This window comes from Phaseolus vulgaris, chromosome 7 (genome assembly GCF_051622355.1).
Source record: "Phaseolus vulgaris cultivar YP4 chromosome 7, ASM5162235v1, whole genome shotgun sequence".
Classification (NCBI taxonomy): domain Eukaryota; kingdom Viridiplantae; phylum Streptophyta; class Magnoliopsida; order Fabales; family Fabaceae; genus Phaseolus; species Phaseolus vulgaris.
This window is the reverse complement of record NC_143504.1, coordinates 40,935,211-40,946,560: the sequence shown is the minus strand read 5'-3', so window position 1 is coordinate 40,946,560 and position 11,350 is coordinate 40,935,211. Positions and strand designations below refer to the sequence as shown.

Below are 11,350 nucleotides of genomic sequence, written 5' to 3'. Positions count from 1 at the left end.
TCTCGTGCACTTCTCTCCGTGTACACATACTAAAAGGGGATGTGTAAACCCAAACCTGTACAACTCGCCATCAACGAGGGTGAACCTGCTGGAGTTCTTCTTTATCTTTCTAGCTTCCGTCGGGTCCAGTGGGAGCACGCCATCCGCCATGTAGCGCTGGTATGGCGTTATCCATGTGTCTGGCTTATGGATAGCACAAACTTGCATCATCTTTACCTCTCCCACTGGATGTGCTTTAACTCTCGGCGTCCTCAAAGTCTCCTGAGTCAAGGATCTATGACTCCTCGCCATCCCTTCCATCGATTTGCAAATTTGAAGAACCTGGTGATCTGCCACAAATGCTCGAGGTGTCTTCAAAGTTTCTTGTATGACGGTCCTCTGCCTGTCCCCCTTGCCCGAACTGGCGAGCTTGGTTAGCAAGTCAGCTCGGGCATTCTGCTCCCTTGGCACGTGTACCACTTCAAACAAAGCAAAAGACCGCTTTAACTCTTGTACATACTCCCGGTAAGCCGCCATTTGCGGATCTTTGGCCTAAAACTCGCCAGTTACCTGCCCAGTGACCAATAACGAGTCACTCTTGGCCACCAGCACCTTTGCTCCCATTTCCTTCGCCAACAAAATTCCGGCGATCAAAGCCTCATACTCCGCTTGATTATTGCTGGCTTTGAAGGCAAACCTCAGAGATTGTTCTATCAACACACCGTTGGGCCCCTCCAAAATAACTCCAGCTCCGCTACCCTGCTGGTTAGACGACCCATCCACTGAGAGCACCCAACGAAAATCATCCCCCGCACTCTACGCTGTTTCAGAAGAGAGCTCGACCACAAAGTCGGCGAAGATTTGCCCCTTGATCGGTCCTCGAGGCTCATACTTAATATCGAACTCTGACAACTCCACCGCCCATTTTACCATCCTTCCAGCTACATCCGGTTTCTTCAAAACCTTCTGGATGGGTAAGTCAATCATTACTAACACTGTAAAGCTCTGGAAGTAATGACGCAACCTCCTCGCCGAAAACACAACCGTCAGCGCTGCTTTCTCTAAGGCCTGATATCTCACTTCTGGGCCCTGCAACACCTTACTAACAAAATAAATAGGTTTCTGGACTTGATCTTGATCCTGGACGAGTACCGCGCTTATCGCCTTCTCAGTTATGGCAAAATACAACCTGAGTGGCGTTCCCATTTGAGGTTTACACAAAACCGGCGGGCTCGCCAAATACTCTTTGAGCTTCACAAAAGCTTCTTCACATTCCCTCGTCCAAACAAACCTATTATTCCTCTTCAGACATTGGAAATACGGGTGGCCTTTCTCCCCACTGGCAGATACAAATCGAGACAGGGCGGTCATCCGACCTGTAAGCTGTTGCACCTCCTTTACGGTGGCAGAACTCCTCATCGCCAAAATGGCGGCACACTTGTCGGGATTTGCCTCGATTCCCCTCTCAGTCAAAAGAAATCCCAGAAACTTCCCTGCCTCCACGCTGAAAATGCACTTCTCGGGATTCAACTTCAGCTTGTACTTGGCTATTGTAACGAACAACTCTTCCAGATCAGTAACGTGCCTGCTCTTTTCCAGAGATGTCACGACCATATCGTCGACATATGCTTGCACGTTCCTCCCAAGCATAGGCGCAAGCACCTTATCCATTAGCCTTTGGTACGTGGCTCCCGCATTCTTCAGCCCAAAGGGCATCACCTTGTAGCAATAGCATGACCTTTCCGTCATGAAAGCAGTCTTTTCCTCATCCATCGGGTGCATCTTAATCTGGTTATATCCCGAGAAGGCGTCCAAGAAACTGAGCAATTTACACCCTGACGCACTATCCACCAGGGCATCTATATTTGGCAAAGGATAAGAATCCTTTGAACAGGCTTTATTTAAATCTGTAAAATCAACGCACATCCGCCATTTCCCATTGCTCTTCTTGACCAGAACGACATTGGTGAGCCATTCCGGATATTGAATCTCCCTGATATGACCTGCCGCAAGGAGTTTCTGCGTCTCGTCCCTGATCGTCTGTCTCTTTTCTTCGTTAAACTTTCTTCTTCTTTGTCGGATTGGTTTGACTTGAGGATCCATCGCTAGGCGATGACACAAGAAATCAGGGTCAATTCCCGGCATGTCTGAAGCAGACCATGCAAACGCGTCCAGATGCCTATTTATTACCTTGGCGATCTGGTCTTGTGTCTCGCCATCTAAAGTCTTCCCCAGCTTAAACGTTTTGCCGCCAATCTTCTTCTCAAGCCAATCCTCGACCGGCTGAGGCCTCTTCTCACTGCGATCAGCGCTCTCGCGATTCCTGACTCCCTGGCGACTTCCGGACAGTCCTTCTCTTCCTCAACCTGAGCGGCGTTCTCGCACCTCGCCTCAACATCCACCATCACCACATCCCTTTCAGTGGCCACCTCAAATGTTGTGTCCACAACTCGCCGATTTTCCTGTTTAGGCTCCACACCAAGGGGCGGCGTTGTGGTTACATGGCACACTGATCTCTAGTTCTTGAGGCTGTTTTCATAGCACTTCTTTGCCTCCTTTTAATCAGAGCGGATGGTGATAACTACCCCCTCCATTGAAGGTAACTTGACCTTCATGTGCCTCGTTGAAGGCACAACTCCTATCCTGTTGAGTGTTGGCCTTCCCAACAGGATATTATATGCCGAAGGAGCGTTCACAACAAGGTACCTGATCTTCTCTGTGCGCGAGGCCACCCCATCTGTGAACGTCATTCTTAACTCAATGTACCCCCTGACCTCCACTTGATCAGCAGCAAAACCGTATAAGCAGCCCCCATATGACCTCAGCTGGTCGGCGGATAACTGCAACTTTTTGAAAGTCGGCCAAAACATAACATCTGCCGAGCTTCCTTGATCGGCCAACACCCGATGAACCATCCTCCCCGCCGTAACGAGCGAGATTACAATGGGATCGTTGTCATGGGGCACAACATCCCTAAGATCTTCTTTGGTGAACGTGATGTCCACATCGGGCGAGTGATCCTCAAAAGCCTCTACTGACATCACGGACCTTGCATATTTCTTCCGCTGTGATGCAGTACACCCACCACCCGAGAATCCACCAGCTATAGTGTGGATCTCGTCGTGAATGGGTACTTCATGCTGTTGTCCCTCACTGCTCGCCGGTTGTGAAACTGACGATTGCCCCGTTTGCTTCTCCAGCAAATAGTCCTTAAAGAACCCATACTTGACCAACTCAGCGAGTTGGTATCCCAAAGCCAAGCACGAATTGATGGAGTGGCCAAAACTCTGGGAATCCCGTCATCAATGAGCAAGTTGTGTCCTCCAACTCACTTAACCTCCATGCTTCATGTTGACGTAATGATCATCTTTACTGAACCTACACGCCTGAACCTCCAACAGCTTCAACCAAGTTTACTGGGAAATCCGGCGATGTGCCTCTTGCGGCAACTCCTGACCACCTGATCTTCCATCATCTAACACGGCGATGATACGGAAACCTAGCGACAACCGACTATGTACACTGTAGAACGCCACTTCCACAAACGGCGACTATGTTAACTTCTTGACCATTCATCTTTCTCTTGTCCACGTGTCCCGCTAAGCACGCCCCACGTAGTCACTTACTATCCACGTCATCACATCCGATGACCTGATCGATACAACTTATATTTAAAATTATATTTAATTATTTCTTTGAATTTTACATTTTTTTATTTTATTTATAAATAAAACTTTAAATTATTTTAATTAACAAAATATGCACAAATTTAATAATTATTTATTCTTATTTTATATACAAGAAACATAAATAATATTAAAATTATCTAAATAAATTAACTTAATTAAAAAAATTAATTTAAATTAATAAAATGGAAAATAATAAAAATATATTTAAATATACAAAATTATTTATTAATTTCTTTGAATTTTAAATTATTTATTTATTTATTTATAATTAAAACTTGAATTTCTTTTAATTAAATATAATGTGTACAAAATTAATTATCATTTATTTCTTTTTTTTATATAGAAGGTAAATTTGTAATCTTACAATTTTCACAATTAAAAATAATTCAAAATATCCTTACAATCATCACATTACTCACATATTTCAATAAACTTTCCTCACACATCCACTCTAACCTACCTCAATTCAAACACCCTCAACTTTCTTCACAAATCTTCACACTTCCACTCCCCCACACCCTCAACTTTCCACTCCTCCACACCCTCTAATCCAAACAAAGCATTAAACTTCCAGCATACGGATGACCCACCATTATCTCTGTCAAATCATGATTGTGAGAACCACAAATTAATTCAATCATCCACCCTTGACCACCTTTGAGTGGTTTGCCTCGCAATCTGAAAGGACACTCGCACTTCCTACTTCCCGTTCGACTTATATCTACGTCTTTTTTATACTGTCTGTATTTACCTCCTCTCTCACAACCTAATAATACATATGTCATCCTTCCTCGTTGCCCCGTCCATGTATCCTACCTTAATATACCAATAACAAACTCATAACTATAGCCAACACTTCTCGCCCATTCTAACAACTCATCTCGATCACGAAATACCTACAATAAAATATGCCAAATTTTAAAATCATTCATAAACAATAACATTCAAAACCCTAACATTTACCTTACCTAATTTGTAGTAAATACCTCACTACATTTATGTGCCCTATGTTCATTATCTAACGTATTGTAAGTTATTGACTGCTCCATATCAACATCGTCTATTCCATCCCACACATCAATCTCCCCTGAAATTCCCATGTATGAGTTCGTTGTATCCATTGAGAATGCTGAAAAAAAAGATCACTTAGCTTCCGGATATAGAAATCCATAAGTCAAAAAATATACTTTCGTATGCCCACATCCAGAATACAGTTAACTATTCTGGATATGTACATCCGGAATTCAAAACCCAATTCCGGATATGTACATCCAGAATACAAAATCCAATTCCGAATAATAATATCCATAATGCATTTCTCTACTACGGACATAGGCGTGAAGCTTCAAATGCAAATGTTAATTACTTATGGATGTTTATATGCAGAGTGTTTAACAATGACTTTCAGACGCTTGCATCTGTAAGGTTAAAACTAGGCTTCTGGATATCAATATCCATGACCACCTCAGCTCGAACAAAATGTGAAAAATCAGGTTAAATGTCTTCTTACCTCACAATAATGTCAACCGACGAACCTTACAGTGCAAACAACCCATCCACCCCCACACTAAAATCACCTCCTCTGCAGCTTGAACCACCACCAAAGAAGAAAAGCAAGTTTCTCTGCAACCTATACCGATTTTTTTTAAAATAAAGATAACAAGGACATAATGAAATTTTAAAAAATTCATCGATTGCAGGAGGCAATTAATTGGGTGCAGTAATTCCAAATAATTTACGTCGACATTGTTAGTATCTGTTATCCCAAGTTGCATATTCAATCCGATCTCTTCCACCGAACTCTTTGTGAGGTTCTCGTAGAACAACCTCGGATCGGTGCACATCTCCACTCGTACTTCGAATACTTAAGCTCCCGTCGATCGGAGAGGTTCCATAATCCGACGAAGGTGTGGTTTAGAACCATTTAGGAAAGTGCAGAAATCAATTTTACATATTCCAGTTATGTAAACACAATCAAATGTAAAACAGTATAAAAAATAAAAAATACTAAAATAAACTAAAACTAAAATTCACACATAAGTTGTCTATGTGGTATGAAACTGGAAAATTCCCATATATTAATACTGAAGATTTGGCTTCATCCTTCCAAACTTCAAATTTTGAGCACATGTTTGTTTACTCTGTAACTTAAAAGAGTGCTTTTCATAAGTTTTCTACACCTCTATTTACTGTCTGTTTATTGTTCACTGTGTAATGTTTTTCAAAAAAAGAAAGAAAAGGAGCATACATGTGGCATCTGTAAAGACAACCACTAGATGAACGTTGTCATATTTTTCATAAATTAAGTATATGACAAATATTGAGTAAGTAATCTTACAAAAAACTATATCCAAATACCCTATATCTTAGTTATTAATTTAGTTAATTAATTAAATTGTAATCTTAGTTTTCTTTGAACCTCATCTTTCTTTCTTTTTTGTCATTTTAGTTTTTACAAGTTAGAAAATCTACAATTTTGGTCTAATTTTTAATTTTACATACGTTTTATGTTTTTTTATCGTCATTGAAATAAATTTTAAATTTAACATAGTACATAATTAAGAAATAATTTAGTTGCTGAAATGTAAAAATTATAAAATAATATACAGAGAATTCACTGTAGAAAACCTTAAAATTATCTTAGAAAAGAAATGAAAAATATAAACAAAAGCAAAACACAAGAACTTCTGGAACATAAAACCCTAAACCCTAGAAACTGCTTCTTCTAGAGCCTTCCCTCCTTCCCTTGAAAAGAAGCGTGAAGCATTTCCCTTCTGCATTAGTCTCTGCAACTTCTTCAGTGCTTTCTCAGTTGCTCGCATCATGTACCGCTTTGCAACCTCCCTTGCTTCCAAAGCTAGGTAAGTCTTCTCTAATGGCACTGCCCTCTTCTGCCTTTTGAATTTTTTCTTCTACTTCACCTCCTTTTTTGTGTTTTTTTTTTCTATTGTCTGCCATTGCTCTTCTGGGCCCCTGAGGAAAATGTCTGAATGGATCAAAATTCTAACTTTTTTTGGGTTCTGGGTGGCGTATCTGAGATAGATCCAGTAATGTTGATTGCCAATTTGTGGTGCATTGTGTTAACATCTCGTTCTCTTCAATGCTTCTGACTGTTAAATTTTGTTCTTATCACTGCAGAATTTCTAGGAGCGGCACCCAACAAGTAAAGCACTATTACATGGCATTTTTTTGTTAAAATTGTTTCGAGATTAATGATCCCTTTACCTGTAATATCTGTTCTTTATTATTATTATTGTCATATTTTTTATTATGATGATGATGCTGAGGATTGGGTTTTGCATTTCCATAGATTGGAAGTAGGGTGAGTTGGAGCAGGAATTATGCTGCCAAAGACATTAAGTTTGGCGTGGAGGCCCGGGCTTTGATGCTTAAGGGTGTTGAAGAGCTTGCTGATGCTGTCAAAGTAACCATGGGCCCTAAGGTAAGGGATCTTTATTTTCTGTTATGTCTGCTTCTTGAGTAAAAGTTGTAGAATGAGAGGAAATGATTATAAATGGAACGATATACTAAGTGTACGATTGCCCATCCCGTGTTTTTATTCAATCGTATATTTATTTGTTTTTCTAAAGGGCGAGCATGTCTTTTGGATCTAGGAATGAAAGACATTAATCCTGATTTGATCTCTTTGGTTGGTGTTGATAATTGGTGTTTATGTCAAACTTTTTTCTTTTAGGGGCGTAATGTGGTGATTGAGCAGAGTTTTGGTGCACCCAAAGTGACGAAAGATGGAGTAACTGTTGCTAAGAGTATTGAATTCAAGGACAAGGTTAAGAATATTGGTGCTAGTCTTGTAAAGCAGGTTGCAAATGCTACCAATGATGTGGCTGGTGATGGTGAGTTGTTATAAACATACAAGATTATACTCTATGGTTTAAACTTCTGCACTGGCTGCTTTCTTAGTAAGTAAATGCTAATAATGAGGGAGCAATTTGGCAGGAACCACATGTGCTACAATTCTTACTCGGGCTATATTTACGGAAGGGTGTAAATCAGTTGCAGCTGGAATGAATACTATGGACCTGAGACGAGGTATAAATATGGCTGTTGATTCTGTGGTGACAAATCTGAAAAGCAGAGCACGAATGATTAACACTTCTGAAGAAATTGCACAGGTTTGTGTATCTTCCTTTTTTTTTGTTAGAGCCTCTAGTGCATATTGCAGGATATTGGAAACAACAAGAATGATTTTGAATCACGAGTATTAATCGAACTTTACAATTTATTTGTGGTGGTGATAGGTTGGGACAATATCTGCCAATGGGGAGAGGGAAATTGGCGAGTTAATTGCAAAAGCTATGGAGAAGGTTGGCAAAGAGGGTGTAATCACTATCTCAGTAAGTCATTATATGCGTCTTTTTTGAAATAATTTTATTTGGGTTTTTTTTTTCTTGGCCCAGAGGGAAGTTTAAGTAGATGTTCCCCCCTATGATTTTTAATTCCATCCCATCTTTTCTTTATTATGCCTTATCTGTTTCTTTTTATCCTTGCCTCTTTCAAAGGGGTCCATGGTTTGATTAATATGCAATGCATTTTCCTTAATATGCTAGGGACTAACTTTTATAAACTTTCTCAGGATGGAAAAACATTATATAACGAATTGGAAGTTGTTGAAGGAATGAAGCTCGACAGGGGATACATTTCTCCATATTTCATAACAAACCAGAAGAATCAGAAATGTGTATGTTTTCGCTTTACACATCTACTTCACACAGCATTATAAATCTTTCTGAACATTACTTTTCTGTAATTTACGTTGGTCCTTGGTCATGGTCTTGAATCTTTTTTATACTTTTTAAATATTATATGTAACCATTTGATGTCTTTGTGCCATCAGGAACTAGAGGATCCTCTCATTATAATCCATGAAAAAAAAATCTCAAGCATAAATGCCATTGTTAAAGTATTAGAGTTAGCTTTGAAGGTGAGCAATGTCAATTCCTTCATGTTGCATTGATTTCTAAATATGGGTATTGGCTGACACTTCTTTGTCTCCAGAGACAAAGACCTTTGTTGATTGTTGCTGAGGATGTGGAAAGTGATGCCCTTGCAACTCTTATTCTAAATAAACTTCGTGCTGGAATCAAGGTTTGTCTTGCCTATATGGAGTCTCACCTTTCAGTTCTTACGTGCATTTGATTTTGGATTATTGATTTTGCTTATTTAATCTGATATGTGCTGCAAATTGGTTTAGGTATGTGCAATCAAAGCTCCTGGTTTTGGTGAAAATCGGAAGTCTGGTCTCCAGGATCTTGCTGTTCTTACAGGAGGTCAAGTAAGTTTTTTGTCTGTCGAGTTATTTCTTAAATTCCATCTAACAGAACTGTGAACGATATATTTTCTCTATTCTTCTAGCTTATCACTGAAGAGCTTGGCCTGAACCTTGAAAAAGTGGATCTGGAAATGTTTGGCTCTTGCAAAAAGGTAACCTTCTTGCTTAATTTGTTATAGGCTTATAGCATGTGAATGCATGATAGAGCGTTGGTATGTTTTCATTTCTAATGTTCATTTGGTTTTGCTTGAGGATAAATAATGACTTTCCCTCTGGGAGGAACTGATCGTGTTTAAGTTAAACATAAATTTTCATTGTTTTTTATGTAGTTTTAGTTTCATAATGTGTACGAGGTTAAAAGATTTAGACTACTAAATAAGTTTCTCAATGTTTTATAGTTAACAATTTCTAAAGACGACACTGTTATCCTTGATGGAGCTGGTGATAAGAAAGCAATTGAAGAAAGATGTGAGCAGGTTTGTTTGAATCTTCTGTTAGATTTGATTCTACCGTTGTTGCTGTAATCTGTTTCCATGTAGTGATGATCAGATTGTTGATGTTTTTTTTTTTTTTTTTGACAAATCTTTACAAACAGATTAGATCAGCAATTGAAAATAGCACTTCAGATTATGACAAGGAAAAGTTACAAGAAAGATTAGCCAAGCTTTCTGGGGGCGTTGCAGTGCTTAAGGTATAAGTTCACCTTGGTTGCTGTTAGGATTTTACCTTTATCCTAATGTTTTTGTCATGAAAAAATTGACATTTCGAATGAAATTTTCGCAGATTGGAGGAGCCAGTGAGGCTGAAGTTGGAGAGAAGAAGGATAGAGTGACAGACGCCTTAAATGCAACCAAGGCAGCTGTAGAGGAAGGAATAGTACCAGGTAGATTATTAGCACTACTAGTTGTATGCTTAGTGTTCAATGTTCAATCAAATTGATATATTATGCTTTGCACAGGTGGTGGTGTCGCTCTTCTTTATGCATCGAAAGAGTTGGATAAGCTTCACACTGCCAACTTTGGTCAAAAGATAGGTGTCCAGATTATCCAAAATGCTTTGAAGGTTAGTGCTTTTCTTTTGCTGACTTTTTCATTTCGTAGATTATTCAAAAGATAGGTTAGTGCATTTTGTTTTAGTAGGGCTTCACTCAACAGATCTTTCAACTCCCTTATTATACATTTCTTGCCGGATCTGGCAATATTTTTACGATGTAGCATGGTTTAACGAACTCTTTTAACCACCTGTTCTATCAAACAATGCAGGCTTCTGTGCACACCATTGCTTCAAATGCAGGAGTGGAAGGTGCTGTTGTTGTTGGCAAGCTATTGGAACAGAATAATCCTGATCTTGGGTATGATGCAGCTAAAGGTATGGATTCTTTGTTTGTATTTTGATGACAGTACGTATTTGTCTAAAGATGCGTGGCCCTTTATTATTATTGATTCTTCTGTGATTTTTTTTCCTGCTTCATAATTAGGTGAATATGTTGATATGGTTAAAGCTGGAATCATTGATCCATTGAAGGTGATTAGGACCGCCTTGGTTGATGCAGCCAGGTAGGATGTCAGGAAACTTGCCGTAGTTATTGATGATATATTTGTTTTGTTTTATGCCATGCTTTGCTTAATGCTTATCTCTATTCTTTTGCAGTGTGTCATCTTTGATGACGACAACTGAAGCTGTTGTGTCTGAACTCCCAAAGGACGATAAAGATGTTCCTGCCATGGGTGGTGGCATGGATTATTAAGGGGCCTATTTTCACCAGCTCTTTTTCGTTGGATTTGGAGTGGAGGGGTGTATAACTATTTTTGCTTTTTTATTGACACAGAAGGCATCCATGTAATCATAGGTAGAGATAAAAAATGTAGGGAGAGAAATTTATGATTATTGTTGCAGTGAAATTGAGGAACATCTGAAACATTTTTCAGATTCCGAATTATGATTGAACATTTTTCCACTCTGAAATTTTCAATTGAAAGGTGACCCGTAATAATTGCAGTAGTTTATTTTTCTAACATTGCAAACCTTTAATTGTAGTTGACATTTCTCAACCGAGACAACTTTCTAACTTTTTCGCAAGATTAGCTTTTCTAAAGATGCTTTTAAAATGGTTTTAAATAGTGCGTCATTTATCTAATATTATGTCGTTTAGATTTATCAGAACAAGTGGTAATAGTCTTATTTTTCAATCCAAAGATTTTTTTATTTTATCATATTTTCTTAAAGAAATGTTGTTTCCAATATTAAAACAAATAACTGCTAATTACAATTTACGTCGGAGGTTGAAGTGCTTCAAAATTAATATTCTACTAAGAAATATTTTATTTACTTGATATACAAGAAATTTATACAATAACGATCAAAAGAACTCTCCGTCTCTATTGCAACAATT

The 11,350-nt window shown here is 38.8% G+C and overlaps 1 protein-coding gene across 2 annotated transcripts; it reads left to right on the top strand.

Moving 5' to 3' along the window:
- The first annotated feature begins 6,317 nt into the window (after positions 1-6,317).
- On the top strand, positions 6,318-10,959 carry LOC137828418 (chaperonin CPN60-2, mitochondrial). Of its 2 annotated transcripts, none has more exons than XM_090304406.1 (18): positions 6,318-6,529; positions 6,807-6,895; positions 6,979-7,110; positions 7,363-7,522; positions 7,626-7,801; positions 7,928-8,023; positions 8,263-8,367; positions 8,524-8,610; positions 8,685-8,774; positions 8,881-8,961; positions 9,042-9,110; positions 9,357-9,434; positions 9,554-9,649; positions 9,742-9,841; positions 9,917-10,020; positions 10,221-10,326; positions 10,436-10,514; positions 10,609-10,959. In XM_090304406.1, the coding sequence occupies exons 2-18, from the start codon at positions 6,881-6,883 to the stop codon at positions 10,703-10,705; spliced, it is 1,671 nt and encodes a 556-aa protein (XP_090160532.1). In that variant the 5' UTR covers positions 6,318-6,529; positions 6,807-6,880; the 3' UTR covers positions 10,706-10,959. The 2 variants fall into 2 exon arrangements, with proteins under 2 accessions (XP_090160532.1, XP_068491085.2); XM_068634984.2 differs by having other exon boundaries at positions 6,322-6,529; positions 6,807-6,831.
- The last annotated feature ends 391 nt before the right edge of the window (positions 10,960-11,350 follow it).